Raw genomic sequence first — 20,420 nt, 5'->3', positions numbered from 1 at the left:
TTTTGATTTAGTAAACAGTCTGAGACAAATAAATGCGAAGTGAACTGACTTTGTAGCACTACGCATGCGCCACGTATAATAAGGAAGTAGCTGATGTCGCTATATTTCTCGCAAAACACAAAATGTACGAACAAAATCGGCTATGTATTAGTAAAAAAAAATGTGTGACAGTATATCAAAGTTCCCTGTATCCTTATGGGGGAAAAAAACCTAAAGGAAAGACTAAACAGCGTAATTTCATCCTAACACGACTCACCGGGCGAAACCGGAAGTACCGGCGGGATTCCGCTCTCGCACCTGCTCAGTCGTCTTCGTCCGAGAATGGCCGCTGCTGCAGCAGGAATAAACAAGCAGGGCGCCGTAGCGACGATGGAGCCCTGCGCCAGACACGGGAGGGGAGCTCACGGAAGCACGGTGAAGGTTGTTCTGTTGTCACTAAAACACGACGTCCACACTGTTTGTGTTTGTTTAGTTTGGTTTGAGTGAAGGTGCGGACAGCGGGTTTCTTCTTCGTGGCTTCTGGTTGGGGGTGAATGCTGCTGCGTTGGCGGTGGAGACAGTGGATGCACAACAAACAGCCAGACTCTATCAGAGATACGTGTTAAATAAAGCTGTACATGCAGGAGGTTATTCACGTACTGCTGACTTATTCCATCATTCAGTTTTATGCGACATCCGTGCACAGCCTGGTGTCCGTGCATCGTTAGCTGGCGTCACTAGCAGTGTGTGTGTGTGTGTGTGTGTGTGTCTGGATGCCATTTCTGTTGACTGCGGCTCCTCTGTGCAGGAGTAACGTGATAGATCTTAACACAGTGCATGCAAGGAATAATCCGCTCTTTTCATTGTGTGAACTAGAGACGCACGATCCAGTTTTGTCCGATCCAATCCGATACCGATACCTGGGCTGAGCGTATCGGCCGATACCCGATACGATACGTGGGCAGGGCGCATCAGCCGATACCCAATACCGATCCATATACCTTGCCATGTGAGTGAAGGCATCAAGTTGCATTCGAACCAAACGCGAAGGACGTGAATTAAGCGACAACTCTACATTGAAAATCAGTGTAAATGGTGCGATGACGCGTGATTCAGGTGAAGGCGATGAGACGCAGCGCAAATGAAGCGTTTTAGGTGTCTGAAGCGTCTTAGGTGTCTGAAGCGACGCAAATAAAGTTGAAAATATTTTAACTTTTAAGGCAACATCCAGTGACGAGTTCGAGCAGACGATGTCACTTCCCTTACGTACTGTTGTTTACATTCACACCAACATGGACGAAAAGCAAATTGTAGCCGTGTGTGGGCACCTGGTGCTCTACGACACCACCGCCGTCTTCTACCAGGACAAAATAAAAAAGGAGGCGTGGGTGAAGGTCAGTGAGTGCCAATGATGCTAAAGACATGAAGAGTCCAAAAACTATCAAGCAGTGAGATACAAGCATCTGAATCGATTTCATATGCATCTATCGCATCTGGTTTGGACGCACAATCAGGCTCGACATAAACATTTAGCTTTGTTAAAAAAAGGGTAACGAATTAACACATAAATAAATGGCCTCCTGTCACTCTAACGACGCTCGTTGGCACTTGGAGCGCAAAGGGTTCCAGTGACATTACTGGTCTTGTGAGAGGTTAAATACCTGGATCTCCACACCAGTTAGTTGAACCAGTCCCAGCCTGGTCCTGGTCCTGGTCCTGGTCCCATCCTGGTCCTGGTCCGGTCCCAGCCTGGTCCTGGTCCTGGTCCCAGCCTGGTCCTGGTCCGGTCCCAGCCTGGTCCTGGTCCTGGTCCAGTCCCAGCCTGGTCCTGGTCCAGTCCCAGCCTGGTCCTGGTCCAGTCCCAGCCTGGTCAGATGCGTACATGAACTGATGAAGCCTCTTGGATGAGAGGTAAAACGTCTTCCTACACAAATAACCAAGTCCAGTTGCTTTGGACTGAAATTGCTTTGAGGATAACGACGACCTGGACAAATGAGAACATTCACAGGACTGTGGAGCAAACACTGTCACAATCATCAATAAGTGTGTGTGTGTGTGTGTGTGTTCGTGTGTGTTCACTCACAGGTGCTGGAGTGCGGTGTGTGTGAGGACGTTTTCTCTCTCCAGGGGGACAAGGTGCCTCGTCTCCTGCTCTGCGGTCACACGGTGTGCCATGATTGTCTGACCCGGCTGCCCCTCCATGGCAGAGCGGTGCGCTGCCCCTTCGACAGACAGGTCACTGAGCTGGGTGAGTGAGCGAGGGGATTTCTGTTACCACGGTGACAAAATACACATTCATCTACCTTACCTACTGGCCCCTGTACCAGCTCCTCTCATAGTAAAGTCCATTCAAGTGGATTACCAAAGTCAATCCCAAAGGAAGGAGCCCATTGGTGCTTTGTTGTGTGTGTAGGGACTCTTCTCATGCTGCTGCAGAGGTTTGCTGTTATTTTCAGCAGTATTAGTGGTTAAAAAAGACCTTTGAATGCCTTCACCGTACTGCCCCAAGCTAATCACTGTTAGCCACGTCCGGCTGTTAGCAACTCTACTGGATTTCTCCATTAATATTTGTTACACGAAAAAAACAATGGCTTATTTGATTTGTATGTAAGTCCCAAAAAAGCCGATTTTGCGCGGGAATCACACAAAAATGAACACAATGTGCAAGAATTAGGATGTTGAGTCTTGTTCAAATGACAGAAATTTTCCCTTAACACAGTTCGTCCACTGATTTATCCTCACTGCGATGGAAACAAATGAGAAAAATATACATTATAGATCCATCGTCCAGGTCTGAAGTTGCGTATAGACATGATGATAGATGCCAAAGGTTCAATCTAGGCAAAATAACAAAATCCTTACAATCAGCTTATGCGCTTCAACAGAAGTTGATTGTTAGAAAGCCTTTAGTCCTTCAGACTCTTGTCTCTGTCACTTGTCTTAGGGTGCACTCACACTGTGCGTCCGTCCCGTGCCCCGTGCTTTAGGGTCCTTGTCCCCCCCTCCAGGCCCGTTTGTACTCACACTACCTGGGCCTCGGAGAATGCTTCTTGCTGCCTATACGTCATCACGCCGTAACACGTCACACGCATTGATGACGTCATGGCGATGCGTGGCTTTGTTTCCAGATCTTTCCGTAGACCTCTGAGTTTTTGTGCGTCTTGTCGACTGTTTTTGAATCTTTTCATCGACCAAATCTGCAGTAAACACTCCACCTCCGCATCACACCAACGTGAACCTTTCGCCGCCATTGTTGTTGTTAAATGTCCGCGCATGGTCCCTCCTTCTTTTTTCTATGTCCAAACAGGCGGACATAAATCACGTCAGAACTGCCGTAGGCGTCGTGCTCGTGCTCGTACACGTGCAAATGCGCTCTACAAAAGCCCACCTCTCTCAGACGGGCCGTGGACGGCCAACTGGCCGCAGTTATGCGCAGAGCGGTTGCACTCAAACTGGTCAAACGCACTAGGCGTTGGCGGAAAAACCTGTTTTGGCCCGGTGTGGAAGGACAGTGTGAGTGCGCCCTTAAAGTGTCTTCCTTTTCACCCCCACATCTGTCCAGGGGACTCTGGAGTCTGGGGACTGAAGAAGAACTTTGCTCTGCTTGAGCTCCTGGAGCGACTCCAGAACGGAGCCACCAACCAGTCTGGGATGGCGGAGGATGCCCTGAAAGACATGGGAGAAGTAAGAACAGCGATCGATGCGTCACCCTCACGCCCACTGTGACCACGTCACTCACAATTCTTCTTTTCAACCAGTGTATAATCCGCTGTGACGAGGACGAGAGCCACACGGCCTCCATGTACTGCACCGTGTGCGCCACCCATCTGTGCGCCGAGTGCTCCCAGCTCACGCACTCCACCCGCACGCTGGCCAAACACCGCCGGGTGCCGCTGGCTGACAAGCCCCACGAGAAGACCCTGTGCCCGCAGCATCAGGTCCACGCCATCGAGTTTGTCTGCCTGGAGGAGCCCTGTCAGTCTGGGCCCCTCATGTGCTGTGTGTGTAAGGAGTACGGCAAGCACCAGGGACACAAGGTAGATCGACACAAGTTGCAGTCCCATGTTAGATATCCTCATCCGAAGAGGCACGCTCACACACTCCCCGGCTTTCTTTTTCAGCACGCCGTTCTCGAGACGGAAGCGAATCAGATCCGCGCGTCCATTTTGGACATGGCGCACTGCATCCGCACCTTCACGGACGAAGTGTCGGAGTATTCGAGGAAGCTTGTGGGCATCGTGCAGCAGATAGAAGGCGGAGAGCAGATAGTGGAGGACGGAGTCGGCATGGCACACACCGAACATGTAAGGCATGACTTCTTTTCATCCAAAACAGCAACGACCGTGCTTTTCTCCTTTCTGGCGTTAACGTCTCCTCCGCGTCTCCTCCTCCGTCAGGTGCCAGGTACGGCAGAGAGCGCGCGCTCCTGCGTCCGAGCTTACTTCGCAGACCTCCACGAGACTCTGTGCCGGCAGGAGGAGATGGCGCTGAGCGTGGTGGACGCTCACGTCAGGGAGAGGCTGATCTGGCTGAGGCAGCAGCAGGAGGACATGACCATCCTGCTGTCTCAGGTGTCCACCGCCTGCCTGCACTGTGAGAAAACACTGCAACAGGTAGGAGACGCGACAAACAGATGCTTTGTTATTTGAAAAAATGGTAGAAGAAGACGGGCATCAAATTGGTCAGAGGCAGAAAAGATGATACTTCTAGAGACGTACAATAAAAGTAAATTTGATTCGCAGCCAACAGGGAAAAAAAACAACTAATGTGTCTGGAAATTGGGAGGAAGAACCAATTCAAGAAGTCTTTACAGCTTACCTGAAGTAACCGTTAAGGGTAGACTAACTGTTCAATGGCTGACAGTGAAAGAAATCTCAGTGTTATCATCATAAATATCACCGTGTGGTGGTTAAGATGGAGTCAGAGGTACTGTAAGTTTTTTCCCCTTGCTGTAGGATTCCTCAAAGCTGCATTATGTAGGAAGCAACAAATCAAAACCCAGAATTTGCAACAGTGCGACGTCTTTTCCTGCAGCTCTCTGTCCTGAGCCGAGTTATTGTCTTTTTTACTGCGTTTCTATCAGTGAAAAGGCGTCTCACTGAAGAAAGAAGCATAATTGTTCACATGTTCGGCCGTAGTTTGGACCTGGAAATAGTATTTTGAAAGGGTGTCGCGTCACACGTAACAGCCCAATAGGAACACACACACTCTCACTATCTCGCTCTCTCTCTCAAATGACTTGCGATTGGCCAAGGTCAGAGCCAAGAGGGTTCCCGCGGATCCTTAAAAAGTCTTAATATCTTATAAAACAAGGCCTTGATTGTTATTAAAATGTGTTAAATTAAACTTTCAAAGGTATTAAAAATGTGAACACATGGGAAGTGGGATTTTACATTTTCGTCCTGACGCTGTAATTAGTCTCAAACCTCAAAATAATTGGTAACATTTCATTTTTAAAAAATACTTTAACGACTGCCTCTTGGCGTAACATCACGCAGATCACGATAGTGGAACAACCAAAACAGTCCTGTGACTGCGGCAACGCGAGATGCTCGTGTATTTTATATTTGTTCATTGCAAAATTGGTCTTAATTTCATTAAAAAGTCCTTAAAGCCTTGTACTTAACTTGCCTTAAGCTGTAGGAACCCTGCAAGAGGAGGCGCAGAAGTGCAGTTGAACTACAACATGTCAAAAGTAAACGGCTCACCCCAGGTTTAAGTGTAAGTCAATGCAGTGACAGATGTGGCTTGTGTCCTGTCGTAGGACGACTGCAGAGTCGTGCTGGCAAAGCAGGAGATCAACTGTCTGCTGGAGACTCTTCAGAAGCAGCAGCACCAGTTCACGGAGCTGGCCGATCACATTCAGCTGGATGCTGGCATCCCCGTCACCTTCACAAAGGTACACGCCGTCCCCGGAGGTCTGGGGACGCTATTCTGACGCTATAATAGACAAAAAAAAACAAGTTTGTTCCAATATGTAACGGTGTCTTGTGGTTTCAGGACAACCGGGTCCACATCGGTCCCAAGATGGAGATCCGTGTGGTCACTCTGGGGCTCGACGGAGCTGGAAAAACCACCATCCTCTTCAAGCTGAAGCAGGATGAGTTCATGCAACCCATCCCCACCATCGGTAACGCGTCGACGGGGCGACGGCTTCATCATTAACCCATAAGAATACAAAGCTCTCGGTTTAAGTTACGCTTCTGTTTCTTCTTCTTCTTCAAGGTTTCAATGTGGAGACGGTCGAATACAAGAACTTGAAATTCACCATCTGGGACGTGGGTGGGAAACACAAACTCCGACCGCTCTGGAAACACTATTATCTGAACACGCAAGGTATTTTGTCTCTGTACGCCAAACACGCATTATTTAAATGATATTATTTATATATTTTTATAAACACAATTACTCAGTGAATGATTTCTAACTGACCGGTGGAAGTTAACTGTGCGCCTCTCTTCCCTGACTCTCTGTCGCTGCTGTGCGTGTGCGTGTGCAGCGGTGGTGTTTGTGATCGACAGCTGCCACAGGGACAGACTCATGGAGGCGCACAGTGAGCTGGCCAAACTACTGACGGAGAAGGAGCTGAGGGACGCCCTGCTGCTCATCTTTGCAAACAAACAGGTACTGGAAGAGCTGGAAGAGACGTTTCTGTAAAATACACAGGAACAGGCCGTCGTTAAAGGTCACAGGTCACACACTAGAACATCCGCCTACTGCGCCCAAAGCAATTCAGTCAAAAGCAACTGGACTTGGCTATTTATCTAGGGGTCAAGTCCCAGCCGGGTCCTGGTCCTGGTCCAGTCCCAGCCTGGTCCTGGTCCAGTCCTAGCCTGGTCAGATGCGTACATGAACTGATCGCTGTTATCACGATGTGGCGACTGCATTGCGGGAATATTAACGTAATTTGGACGACGCTTTACGTTCTGATTCTTGCACATTTCATGTTTATTGTGCACTAAGGTTCTTAAAATAAGGAAATCCAGTGCGTCAGATATTTAATCACACAGCAGATGTACACAAAAATAGGCTTTACTATGTGTTTTTTTCATACAGACAATTTATTTATTGATGTACCAGAAAACATGCTATATGGTGATATTTGTTGTTACCAAGGAGACAATGAGGACAGTGCAGAAACCAGTCATATTGCCTGCATGTGAGCACATGTAAAGCAGGTTCTGACATAAATGAGGGTGCCTTAGCTCAGACGGGAGTTGATGATGAGTTTGCATGTCTGCAGGACGTTCCCGGTGTCGTGTCCGTGGAGGAGATGACGGAGCTGCTGAGTCTGCACAAGCTGTGCTGTGGGAGGAGCTGGCACATCCAGGGCTGCGACGCCCGCAGCGGGATGGGCCTCCACGAGGGGCTGGACTGGCTCTCCAGGCAGCTGGTGGCCGCCGGCGTCCTGGACGTCGCCTAAATGTCAAAAAACCTCCCAAAACACCTGAACCCGAACCCTCCCCGAGCCTTCTGCGCCCCCCCCTGCTCATCAGTTCTCCCGTGACCTCTAACATAAATAACTCTTAAAACTGCGGCTCTAAGCCTCCCCTCCTCATCTGTCCGTCTTTGTGCATCGATGTGGGCGAAGGAAACAAAGATGTAAATACTTTCTCGAGTCAGAACACGGAAACAACCAAACCTCCCACCCTCCGAGAAACACGCCGGCCCCCAAACACCCGAGCTAAGACGACAAACTCCCATCACGCTTCATGTCTACGGCAGCTGACAGTCTTGACATGTTGCTTACTCTAGTTTTTCTTTAACCTTTGTGACCATATAGCTACCCGACTGAAGTGCAGTTCAAAACGCTGCCCGTGCCCCGACAGCAAGCTCTTACCTGTATGTTCTATCTCACGCGTTCATCATACCCACCTCCATATGTGACGTGATCTTAACTAAATGCAGAGTAGTCTGTACTGCAGTGATAGTGTCATTTACGTACCTTCTGTTGATTCAGCGTAACGCATCATATAATCCTGAGAAATATCTACTACATTCAGTGCGTTCGCAGGTGAGACGGGACGGAAATGAAATTCACTACGGTTTAAACGAACCCATCCACTTCAAACTGACGCTCAAACCCATCTTCGTCTCTCCTCTCACTTTGCCTTGACATCCAGTGTAAGCAGCAATAGCAGTTGATGTTAATGGGGTCTATACGTTAATGTCTGTGTGTTGTTTTTGTTTTTTTAAGTGTACTGTGTGAACCTATTTAATGCCACAGCTGGTCTTGAAATGGCAGCACCAGTAGAGTTTTCTGTTACAGAACAAACCGTTTACTGAACTTATTTATGAGCGAGAGCGTTGCTTTGACACGAGGCTACTGTGAGAGACCTTTTTACGCGCCCATTCTGCCTCCTGTTTAGCGGAGTCTCGCACGCAGGATTCGCCGAATGCACTCAAACGAACGACCTGCTGTTTCTTAGGGGCCGTCCACACGAACAAGGGTATTTTTGAAACAAGGGCCCTCATTTATCAAACGAACGTACGGCAGAACAACGTGCGTACGACCATTTCCACGCAAACTTCGGCATTTACCAATTTGGACCTGAGCGGGAGCTACGATCAAATCTCACGTCTGGTCTGAGGTCGTGTACGCAAACTTCAGCCTGTGGATCTGAAACTAATGAACAAACCTCAGCTGTCATTAAGCAGAAGCAGTCACATATTAAGAACAGATCAAAACGGATTCTTAAAACGTCGATTGTGTGATTGATTGTACTCATGTGCGTCTGAAGGCACCATCCGTGAATGATTACGCATTCATCAATCGCCAAAACTACCACTGGATAAATGTACAGGTGATGTGTGATGCCAAGCTATCGCTTTTGAACGTGGCCAGGGGACACACACACACGCGATTCTTTTACATTTCAAACAGCTGTGTTGGCGCGCGGCTGCAGGAAGGCGCACTGCAGAGCCAAAGTCATCTCCTCGGTAAGTGGCTACCCTCGATAGAAGACTGATAAATGAGGGCCAAAGTGTTCCTCTGTTTCACGGTTCGGCCTTTCGTTCACACGTAACCACGGCCGCTGCTCCTGAAACTGAACTTTTGTGTAACCAGAGTCCAGGGTGAACTTTATGGAAAAGTCCAGTTTCAGCCATCACGTGTGGACAGGACACTGAGGAAAACCGCAATGTCTTGTCAGCATTGTTTGACGTCACGTTGCGCAGCGGTAAACGGTGAGTTGTATCCATGGAAACATGTGGAGCACTCTAGACGTGACCGGCTGACGGAGGTGGATTCTGCGGTTTCATGTGGACGGGAATTGTTTTCTTTAAACCCGGGGGCCGTAAAAGCTCTGTTTCAAAAATACCCGTGTTGGTGTGGACTAGGCCTTAGACCAGGGGTGTCACACTGATCCAGTAAAGGGCCGTGTGGCTGCAGGTTTTCATTCCAACCAAGCAAAAACACACCTGACTCGACTTACTCAATCACCTGAACTGTCTTCACACAGTTGATCTGTTGGACCAGGTGTGTTTTTGATTGGTTGGAATGAAAACCTGCAGCCACAGCGACCCTTTACTGGATCACTTTGACACCCCTGCCTTAGACTGAGTATTAATCTCACTGCAAAGAAAAAAAAAAATCCTATTTAAACATCGCATTAGTCCAGTTTATGTGTCTGGAGACGGTACAGCCTTCAGTGAGAACGTAATGTGAAACATATTGAACTAAGCCTAACACTGACACTCATCGTTTGACTTTGATTTAAGCTTTATTCATTGCTATGTAATGTTTACTACATGTATTATGTATAAAAATACTAATTATGAAAAAATGCACGTGTGAAAAGCCTTTCCACATAGTTTAGTGTGAAAACATCCATTTGGTTTTTAAACGTAGAAGCACAACGCCCCCCCCCTCCCCCGACCTTTGTTACCAGTGGACCTGAAAACGGCTTTTGTAAACTACTCATAATGTGTTGCTGTAAAATAAACTAATTGACCTTATTTGTCTCCTTTTGAGTTAATTAACAACTTGGTTTTTGCTGCTTTGCAATTTACAAACTGTTCAAAAATATTAGTAAACTGAAAACTCTGAATATTTACATCTCAAAGCATTTTTAATAACTCATTCTGGTAAAAAAGAAAAGGAAAGCATCGCTGTACAGGACGTGATTGAAGACGTACGGTCACTTGATGGTGATGTTGATGATGCTGATGTCTTCGTACGGTTTGTCCGTCTTGGGGTTCACTTTGACGTTGGAGATCCTCTGGACCGCCTCCATGCCTTTTATGCATCTGCCAAACACCGTGTGTTTGTTGTCGAGCCACGGCTGAGGAGGGGGAAAGAGGCAGCGGCATGTTAAACGATATCACAAAGAAGCTTTTTTAAAACCGTTTCAGACGTGGAATCTGTAATTTCACTGGCTCAGGGTTCAGACGCCTTTTCCAGAGTCAAACTCAAGCACTTTTCAAGCATTTCAAGGTGCATTTTCATGCTTTTCTTGCTGCACCTCACAGCTGTGGTAAACAACGTATGTATACAATATCAATATATCAATATCACAAATATATAATATAAATATTATTATGCATGTTACACACAGGCCCGAAATACACACATGCACAAACAGGACCTATACATGCAACTAATGGAGAGATGTCAGAGCGAGAGGGCTGCCATTGGACCAGCGCCCCGAGCAATTGGGGGTTCGGTGCATTGCTCAACAGCATCTCGGAAGTGCCCACCAGCCACCAGTCCACGCTCCATTCATGGTCCACACAGGGACTCGAACCACCAACCCTCCGGTTCCCAGCCGAGTCACCTATGTACAGAGCTCCAAAGTCAAACTCAAGCACCTTTCAAGCATTTAAAGGTGCATTTTCAGGCTCTTCCAGCACCTCACAGCTGTGGTAGACTACATATTTATATACGGTCCATACATTCTACTAATGATTGCACTCCGTCACATTGAATTGGATCGGGGTCCCCAAACGTTTTCAGCTCGTTGTGTCTCTCCGGGACCCAAACTTACAAAAATACATCATAAAATGTCATGATATCCATCTATAAATCTATTCATTTCTTTATAAAAGTACATCACAGCAATAATTATAAAGTGCTTAGTGTAATGTTAAGTTTCTCCTATAATAGAAGCATAACATAGAAGCAGTTAGGGTTCTACACTCACTCTGCACACAGCACTAAACTAAACAGAGCAGTGCACTATCATAACATTGATATGCGTCAGAAATTCATTCGATGACTTGATTGACACATTACTCATGCCCATGCCACATAGCAATAGCATGCTTTTTATTCACTCATGTTGACACACGGTTGTGATCACTGTCTGCATTTTAATCTGGTTCATTTCAGATGAAAATACAAAACTTTAGGCACTAAATATGTTCAACAGTGCCCCCTGAAGTCTTGGAAACGCCCCATTCCTACACTGATATCATCATATGTCCAAACTACTCAGATTGTCTTTGTGACTTTAATGCGCACGAACAATTTCCAGCACATTAATGAAGACTGTAGTCTGTTGAAGACCGTTGTGGACTTACTACAGTACAGGGTTCCTACACTTTGTTCAAACTCAAATTCAAGCACTTTTAAGCTGCATTTTCATGCTTTTCCAGCACCTCACTGCTAAATACAGAAACTTTAGGCAATAAACATGTTTAACAGTCCCTCCTGAAATCTTGGAAATGCCCTAAAGCCTTCACTGATATTACTTTACTATAAGTCCAAACTACTACTACTGTGTTTGTGACTCTAAAGCGCCCACATGAACAATTTCCAGTACATTAATGAAGTGCACTTTTCAAGCATTTCAAGGTGCATTTCAAGGCTCTTCCAGCACCTCACAGCTGTGGTAAACTACATCTTTCATACAGAACAATGCTCAGTATTCTGTAGACTCATAATTGCACATGTTCATCACATTAAATTAGATGTTTTTGAACAACCAACTTCATTTTTGAGACAGACGTCTGCAGAAGGACAACAAATGAAAGGGAAAACTAACTCCACAGAAATATAAACACCAGCCATGAAGTTGGTGGCCAAGTCACTGTTCATTCAAAAATGTCAGAAAATGCTGTTTTCAGTCTCTCAAATATGGAGATCTTCTTTTCTCTGTTATGTCATGTTGCTGTTATCCCATAAAACAACATTTCAAGCACTTTATTCAAAAGCAAAGCCCTTCCCAATCCTTGCCACACTGAAATTCAAGTGTTTCCGAGGATTTCCAGCACTCCTAAGAACCCTGTTACTAACTTACAGTTGGTACGACGGTGACGAAAAACTGGGAGCCGTTGGTGCCGGGGCCTCCGTTGGCCATACTGAGCGTGTACGGGCGGTCGTGTCTCAGCGTGGCGTGGAACTCGTCCTCAAACTCTCCTCCCCAGATGCTCTCTCCGCCCATGCCTGTGCCTGTGGGGTCTCCTGTCTGGATCATAAAACCCTGCACACGACAAAGACAAAGATTTATAACTCAGCGTAAATCAGAGTTGGATAACTGATGATGTCTTACTCCCCACTCACCACAGGAGAAACCCTACCTTGATCACTCTGTGGAATATGTGGCCGTTGTAGTAGCCGTTCCTGCTGTGAACACAGAAGTTCTCCACAGTTTTGGGGCATCTAAAAAAACACAACAGAGTAAAGTTTATATCACGTAAAGTGTAAAATAAGGCTGCGACCAGCTTATCTTCTTTGCAATCGAGTATTCTACCCATTATTCCATCGATTAATTGAGTTATTGGGAAAAAATGAATGAACAATTTCCGTTATTTTGAAAAAAATATGTCTGGGGTAGGCCTATTTGGTGTGGTAACCAAATAGGTGTGTGTGTGTGTGTGCATGCATGAGAGAGAGAGAGAGAGAGAGAGAGAGAGAGAGAGAGAGAGAGAGAGAGAGAGAGGAAGAGGGAGAGGGAGAGGGAGAGAGGAAGAGAGAGAGAGCGGGAGAGAGGAAGAGAGGAAGAGGGAGAGGAGAGGGAGAGAGGAAGAGAGAGAGAGCGGGAGAGAGGAAGAGAGGAAGAGGGAGAGGAGAGGGAGAGAGGGAGAGAGAGAGGGAGAGAGAGAGAGAGGGAGAGAGAGAAAGAGAGAAGAAGAGAGAGAGAAAGAGAGAGGGAGAGAGGAAGAGGGAGAGAGGAAGAGGGAGAGGGAGAGGGAGAGAGAGAGAGAGAGAGAGAGAGAGAGAGAGAGAGAGAGAGAGAGAGAGAGAGAGAGAGAGAGAGAGAGAGAGAGAGAGAGAGAGAGAGAGAGAGAGAGAGAGAGAGAGACGAGGTGTGTGTGTGTTGAAGACAATACACTCCCAATTTACCATGACTATGTTTACTATTTAAACAATTCAAAGTGGGGCATAAAATTCTACGTGACGCACGTGTTTCACTCAAACAGGTTTCAAAGATAAAAAGATGAATTTAGAAAATTAATTATAGATATTAACAGGAAGAGCGAGTCGCCCTCTTCCTGTTTACCATAACAACAAGCAACGTACACAACACCACTGACACATTTACTCAAACAAAACTATAATCAGGACTGATCTGGTCGGTGACGTTACCTTTAACATTGTGAAGAAAAACTAAACATAGAGGTGTTCACGAGGACAGCGAACGTTACGCATTCCTGCTTTTAACATCTGCAGTCACTACGGCAAGCACACTTCCTTATTTGCAGTGGACACATTGCACCTTTTTTAGCTTCTTTTTTAACTGTGAAGTGTGATCCCAAACTTATTCTCTGCCTTTTCCGGGCCGTAGTGGAGTGCATCCGCAAAAAACGGTCCGTGTGGAACAACGATCCCTGCGCCGGACAGGCCGCGTAACACGCAAGATAGGAATTAAACGAATCAACGAGGCTGAGATTTGAGATTCAGCCTCAAGGATTGTATGTAATCGAGTAACTCGGGTTACTTGAGTAACTGTTTCAGCCCTAGTGTAAAAGAGACGTGTGCACAAAGCTGTAACGCTGTCAGAAACCTACTCCACAGGGAAGAGCTTGATGTGGATGTCTCCCATGGTGGTGTGGATGATGGCGCTGTCAGACACTCTCTTGGGGCCCTCGGCCTGCGTGGCTGCCATCACCTCTTCCTTCGAGGGCTTCTCGTTAAAGATGTCTCGGTCCGAGTCGGCACTCTTTGTATCCTCTGGTTCTCTCTTGGAGAACTGAAGATAAGGAAAAAGAGAGACGTGTTAAGTCAGACATCAGTGTAAAAAATAAATTAAAGTCGCTGCGTCATCTTGATTTGAGTGCCGTGTTATTCTCACCATGTAGAAGCGGTTCTTCTTGAACGCGGTGCAGAAGATGGTGGGGTCGGGCTCCACGCTGTCTAAGGCGGGGTTATCGGACGCTTTCATCTCCACTGTGGGGGCCACGTGCATGGTCTTTGCAACCCCCTGGAACAGACACAGCTTGACCACGCGGATGTTCTCCAGCTTCCCGAGGATCCGCACACATCTGGGGGACGAGATTTAGAAATACTTATCTGTCGTTGACTTCAGCTACGTACTTTACATGAATGTAGCGGGATAGACCCATTGTAGTTTCACACAGTACGATAATCATCTTGTGTTATCGCAAGAATTCAGCCTTTGAAGTAGAGATGCACTGGTCTGATCTGATATTGACTAATTGAATGGTCCGATCCAGCATTAAGATCCAGTTATTCCTTATTTTATTAATATCATACACAGCGATCTAGTCAGTTCAATTCTATGTTTGCAACAGTGGTTACGTCATGAAGCAGAGCGCGCACAGCAGCTTGTGATGAGCAACATGGAGCACGGCCCGAGCCAAGTCTGCTGTTTGGAAACACTTCAAACTTGATACGCCAACAAGTCCGACTGCAGCATGCAATATCTGCAACGCAAACGCTGCGAGGGGCGGTGATGAACAAGCTTTGTTAATAAATAATATTAAGTACATTTATAAAGGGAAGTTTGGGGTCCCCTGCTAAAGCTGCTGCCCCCGCGACCCGACCCCGGAGAGATGAGAGACATTTATATCTGTGTTAATTTGTTACCTTTTTTTTTTTTAACAAGGCTAAAAGTTTATGTCAAGCCTGATGCCTTCGCTCCCATGGTAAGGTATACGGTTTATTCATTTAACAGTAGGATTCGATCAGCATCGGGAAACGTCCGATACGCTCAGTCCAGGATTGGGTCAGAAATAAATGGATTGGTGCATCTCTACGTTCGGGTAAATGAGACAACAGCATTTAGAGGGTATAACACACTTCCAAAAATGTTGTCGTTTGTATTTGAATCCAAAGGGAACTCTATCGAGAAGCTATAGAAACACTGACAGACTTTCTCCTGCTTCATATGAGCGCACCTGTTGGTCTCCACGTTGATGACCTTGATGCCCAGCATGGTCCCGTAGAGCACGAAGTGTCCGGTCTCATCAAAGATGATATTCGTCAGCCGGATGCCGTCCACCTTCTCCAGCTCTCGCTCCACTGCCATCCGCCTCCCGAACTCCATGTCGGGCAGCTGCTGCCTCATCTGCTGCAGCTCTGTGAACATCTAACACGTGAAGCAGGTGTGATAAGTATGTGAATGACCCCCTCCTCCCCTCCATCAGTACAGATCCAGGCTGAGTAACGTATGAGAACTTACAGTTAATGATTCATCAAACACTCGCATCAGTTTTCCTGTTAGGAAGCGGAAGATTCGGACTTTCCTGTCGGAGGCGATGGTGGCCATTTTCTTGCCATCGGGAGAAAACGCGAGGCTGGTGGGATACGTTTTGTGCTTCGCAAACTCATACAAGTCCGTGTCCGTTTTGTACTCCCAGTGCACGTGCTTGGGAAATTTGAATTCATTTCGCAGGCCGGTCCAGTATTCCAGCATCCCCGCTTTGTCCGCAGACACGATGACTCGAAATCTGGGATTCAGGCGGATTTGAGACAGTGGCGAGGAGTGCATCTTGTCGAAGACGTGGAGCGGCTGGTTGCTTCCCCGCCCGTCATAGACGAAGATCTTCCCCGTGGATTTTTCCGAGCAGGCCACCGTGGAGATGGCATCGCCGGGATTGTAGACCCATTCGGACTGGCCAGGGTGGAAGCTACACAGAGGAGAGCAAAAACAGCACGTTACATCGGCAAAGAGGTGTCGCTGCGCCGCGCGTACACGTTACACACGACGCACTATTACTGTTACAACTCACCCCAGCTTCAGCATATTGATCATGTCGAAGTTGACGACATCAAATACTTTCATGGCCTGATCATCACCGACAGAACAGAGGAGGGCTCCTTCAGCACTGACCGCAATGCTTTCTATCACACCTGCAGAAAGTAAAAGAACAACGTCACGACTCGTTGTACGATACGACCTCAGGATCAGTATCACGTACACATTCATTTTGGATAACGACCATATCCTACACTGTTCTTTATTATCCTGTATGACGACTTAGGGCGCACTCACACTGTCCATCCGCACCGCGCCCCGTGCTTTAGGGTCCTTGTCCCCCCCTCCAGGCCCGTTTGTACTCACACTACCTGGGCCTCGGAGAATGCTTCTTGCTGCCTATACGTCATCACGCCGTAACACGTCACACGCATTGATGACGTCATGGCGATGCGTGGCTTTGTTTCCAGATCTTTCCGTAGACCTCGGAGTTTTTGTGCGTCTTGTCGACTGTTTTTGAATCTTTTCATCGACCGAATCTGCAGTAAACACTCCACCTCCGCATCACACCAACGTGAACCTTTCACCGCAATTGTTGTTGTTGTTAAATGTCCGCGCATGGTCCCTCCTTCTTTTTTTCTATGTCCCAACAGGCGCACAGGAAATGACCTCAGAACCGCCGTAGGCCTCGTGCTCGTACACGTGCACGCTCGTGCTCGTACATGTGCAAACGTGCTTTACAAAAGCCCACCTCTCTCAGGCGGGCTGTGGACGGCCAGCTGGCCGCAGTTATGCATGGAGCGGTTGCACTCACACTGGTCAAACACACTAGGCTTTAGCCGAAAACACAGTTTTGGCCCGGCGCGGAAGGACAGTGTGAGTGCGCCCTTAAAACACTTAAAATCCAGGCCCAGAGATGTTAAAAGTTAAAGCAAACACTAAAATGAAATGCAGGGAAGCGAGCCTGTTATTCCTTCTTCCCCTTGACCATGTGCTATAAATAAATAAACGGAAAGATTGTGAAAGATTCAGGTTATAAATCAGATGAATACCGAGGTGGCTTCGAAAGTGTTTGACGAACTCAATCCCCTCGTCTTCTTTCTTCTTCCAGAACTTGACGTGGCCGTCCTGGCTGGCCGTGATGATGAAGTCGGTCCTGAAAAAAAGGAAAATATTTGCTCTCATGAGTAACAAAGCCCAGGGGTGACGAGAGGAATAAAGACAAATGAATAGAAAGCGTACTCGAATATGTTATGATGCAGTCATTATTGTGTAGGAAGAGCTTTTACAATGTCTAATGTAGCATCATATGTACATACAAGCACATTTACCTGGGCCAGTCCTAAGCATGGGAATAATGTGAGGTAGGAAATAATGTGAGGTAGGAAAGCTGTCCCATAGTGTTTGAGTAAGCTGAACACCCTTTGATAACATTAATGGTTGAGAATTAAATAAAAATAATAGTGAATACAATTAAAATAAGAATATTAATAAATACACTGAGAATAATTATAGAATTAAAAAAATACAATTAATAAATATATAATAAAAATAAAAATGTTAGTCAACAATAAAATAACAAATACCTAAAAATAATAATAGTAATAAATAAAATATTAATAATTAAATCAATTACAAATACACATACAAATGTATACAATACAAATAATAAATACATAAAAATAATAATTAATAAACATACTTATAATAAAATTAATCAAAAATACAAATAATAAAAGTTAAAATAAAAACGTTAATGGCAACAATAAAATAACACATACATAAAAATAATATTAATAAATAAAATACTTATAATAAAATAAATTTAAAATCCAAATAATAAATATAATAAATAATAATGAAAATAAAACCGTTAATGTCAACATTAAAATAATAACAAAATAAATATAAATAATAAAATAAATAAATAAAATACTTTAAAATAAAAAAAAAATACAAATAATAAAATTAAAATAAAACCGTTAATGTCAGCAATACAATAATAATAACAAATACATTAAGAATAATATTAATAAATCAAATAAACTGAATAATAAACATTAATGGCCAAGTATTGTAGATGGATCACTTACTTGGAGCAAACGATCTGTGTGATGACGTCTCTGTGCATGTAGCTGCGCTCATACATCGCAGCCGAGGGGAGGTTGTCCAGATACACACGTTCATACTCAAGCACTGGGGGTAAACAACACACACACACACACACACACACACACACACACACACACACACACACACACACACACACACACACACACACACACACACACACACACACACACACACACACACACACACACACACACACACACACACACACACACACACACACACACACACACACACACACACACACACACACACACACACACACACACACACACACACACACACACACACACACACACACACACACACACACACACACACACACACAGTTAGCGGGAGTTCGGTTAGCATGGTTAGCATACGTTCATCAAACAAGTATCTAAACTACCGGACACGAACCTTTCCTCTTCTTTGTTTTGGTGGCTTCGCTCGGCATGGGTCCGACCCACTCCTCCTCTTCTTCCCCATTTCCATCTCCCTCTGCGTCCTGGTCGTCTTCGGCTTTTCGCTTCAGTTCCACATTGTTTTCAGACGCCGCCATTGCTGCCAGTCTTCCCCGTTTTCCTCTCTGTGTTACGGTACTTCCGCTCGGCGCTCTTACTCGTCAATATCCCACCATATTTATATTACAACTAAAGAAATAACAGTCGAAAAACAGTCTAATATGTGTTATTTAACTCCTGCATTTTTTAATAGTGTGTGTATCCGGGTTTTATGATTTAAATTGAGGTATTTCCACCGGGTTAACTGCAGTGGAACAAAAGTACTCCAAAGTGTTTTCGCGGGTGTGTTGTCATGGAACACTTGGGTCAAACCAAAAGTCCGCAGCTTTTGGGGGGGAGCAAATAATATTATTTGGGATAGTTCTGCCACCAGAGCATTTTCAGATTGATACAAACGTGTATTTAATATTTAATAATAATCATAAAATGATTGAGTTATGATTTATTTATTAGTCACCGAATAAATCACGAAATAAAACAATGTTGTTATTCAGGACCCCCCTCGTACTCAGACGTAAACATTAAGCGCACTTGTACGTTAAAAATGGCTGGTGTCACGATAGTATAGTGTTTTTTCACTAAAGAAATCTGATTTAACACACGTAATTTAACGGTTTCAACAACGGTTTATTGTATTTTCAAGTACCAGAAAGTGTAAAAAACAATTATCTTCATTTAAGGTCAAAGCTCGGGAGCAGAATGAGCAATATTTACATCCAGGAACCGCCGTCCAATGGAAAGGTGAGCGCAACTTTTGTGCTGTTTTAACTTACATTTGATGGTTTAATGTGAATTTTGAACAGGATCCTTTAATACACACGTTACTTTGAGTGACTTTTGTTTTGCTGCATCGCACACGTTTCAACGAGCATTATTAAAATGCAGCAGTGGTGAAAAATATTATACATATGTTTTATACATGTATAATTGTATATAAGACCCTTTTTCACATTACATATGTATATTGTATATATGTATAACTTATGTGCCTGTCTGTTTGCCACCTGGATTGTATATTTGTCCCATATTATTCCTATATTATTCCTATTTTGATGTGTACTCCATGTATGTGCATACTTGGCCATTAAAGCTGATTCTGATATTAAAATATAATAAAATCACACATACTCTGCACCTTCTTGTAGCAAACCCTATCAGATGAAATTTTTGAGCTCTAGAACATTTTCCTTGCTTTGCAGGCTAAAGGTAAATGTGAGCTTGTCGTTGTAATGTCCCCACTCTGTGATCTTCTCTCAGGTCCTGTTGAAGACCTCAGCCGGCGACATTGACATTGAGCTGTGGTCCAAGGAGGCTCCTAAAGCATGCAGGAACTTTGTGCAACTGTGCATGGAGGGTAAGAATCCAAAGCAAGTTAAAAGACTGAGGACCAGGTCATCACACCAATATAAGTCACCCAAATCTGATCCTTGCAGTTCTCCGAGGTCTGCTTTTGTACTTAAACCTATTAAATCTATTGGCCACTATGAATCACCCTGCATTGCAACTGTTTCACAGCAATTTCCCTCGCAAATAACATTTTTATCTTATTGTATTTTACCGTATCTCTTCAATCAGACAATAACTCCATATCAGACTACCACAACACTGTCGCACATTCCTCCAACTGGTGTAAACATAACTTCCTCCATCTCCGTGTAGCCAAAACAAAGGGAATGACAATAGGTGGACAATACCTCAGACTCACACT

General features: G+C 45.3%; 3 protein-coding genes across 6 annotated transcripts in view; 2 read left to right on the top strand and 1 right to left on the bottom strand.

The window, feature by feature from the left end:
• Positions 1 to 318: 318 nt before the first annotated feature.
• Positions 319 to 10,047, top strand: trim23 (tripartite motif containing 23; the record flags this gene model as incomplete). 3 transcript variants are annotated; one of them, XM_083929385.1, is made up of 11 exons in its annotated part: positions 319 to 420; positions 2,065 to 2,227; positions 3,542 to 3,663; positions 3,738 to 4,016; positions 4,101 to 4,283; positions 4,377 to 4,592; positions 5,744 to 5,878; positions 5,980 to 6,109; positions 6,205 to 6,315; positions 6,479 to 6,603; positions 7,223 to 10,047. In XM_083929385.1, 11 exons carry the CDS (start codon positions 322 to 324, stop codon positions 7,400 to 7,402), a joined length of 1,743 nt encoding a protein of 580 aa, XP_083785511.1. In that variant the 3' UTR covers positions 7,403 to 10,047. The 3 variants fall into 3 exon arrangements, with proteins under 3 accessions (XP_083785511.1, XP_083785509.1, XP_083785510.1); XM_083929384.1 differs by having other exon boundaries at positions 330 to 414; XM_083929383.1 differs by having other exon boundaries at positions 322 to 420; positions 4,101 to 4,592.
• An 8-nt stretch (positions 10,048 to 10,055) lies between these two features.
• ppwd1 (peptidylprolyl isomerase domain and WD repeat containing 1) lies at positions 10,056 to 18,766 on the bottom strand. Its single transcript, XM_083929382.1, has 11 exons — positions 18,609 to 18,766; positions 18,173 to 18,275; positions 17,132 to 17,235; positions 16,114 to 16,234; positions 15,564 to 16,011; positions 15,280 to 15,470; positions 14,214 to 14,403; positions 13,930 to 14,111; positions 12,499 to 12,580; positions 12,219 to 12,401; positions 10,056 to 10,262 (listed from the first exon to the last, which is right to left on the bottom strand). Exons 1-11 carry the CDS (start codon positions 18,748 to 18,750, stop codon positions 10,119 to 10,121), a joined length of 1,890 nt encoding a protein of 629 aa, XP_083785508.1. The 5' UTR covers positions 18,751 to 18,766; the 3' UTR covers positions 10,056 to 10,118.
• The window catches only part of cwc27 (CWC27 spliceosome associated cyclophilin), a 32,700-nt gene continuing 30,941 nt past the window's right edge, over positions 18,662 to 20,420 (top strand). Inside the window, exons 1-3 of one of the 2 annotated variants that reach the window (XM_083929387.1) lie at positions 18,662 to 18,787; positions 19,393 to 19,453; positions 19,970 to 20,066. In XM_083929387.1, the coding sequence (XP_083785513.1) occupies positions 19,412 to 19,453; positions 19,970 to 20,066 (139 nt within the window). In that variant the 5' untranslated portion in view covers positions 18,662 to 18,787; positions 19,393 to 19,411. Of the gene's footprint in view, positions 18,788 to 19,274; positions 19,454 to 19,969; positions 20,067 to 20,420 lie in introns of those variants that run through there. The other variant, XM_083929386.1, reaches the window with a different exon arrangement.

This window comes from Echiichthys vipera, assembly GCF_963691815.1.
Source record: "Echiichthys vipera genome assembly, chromosome: 16".
In the NCBI taxonomy this organism is placed as follows: Eukaryota; Metazoa; Chordata; class Actinopteri; order Perciformes; family Trachinidae; genus Echiichthys; species Echiichthys vipera.
The sequence above is the reverse complement of the archived record's forward strand: the minus strand, read 5'-3'. Positions and strand labels throughout refer to the sequence as shown.

Excerpts from the sequence above, each read along its gene's own strand:
- ppwd1 (XM_083929382.1), bottom strand. The coding sequence starts at position 18,750 with ATGGCGGCGTCTGAAAACAATGTGGAACTGAAGCGAAAAGCCGAAGAC. Across the intron at positions 15,471-15,563 it reads TGTTTGATGAATCATTAACT|ATGTTCACAGAGCTGCAGCA; the intron begins GTAAGTTCTCAT and ends TTCACGTGTTAG. Across the intron at positions 12,581-13,929 it reads ATCAAGCTCTTCCCTGTGGA|ATGCCCCAAAACTGTGGAGA; the intron begins GTAGGTTTCTGA and ends GTGTTTTTTTAG.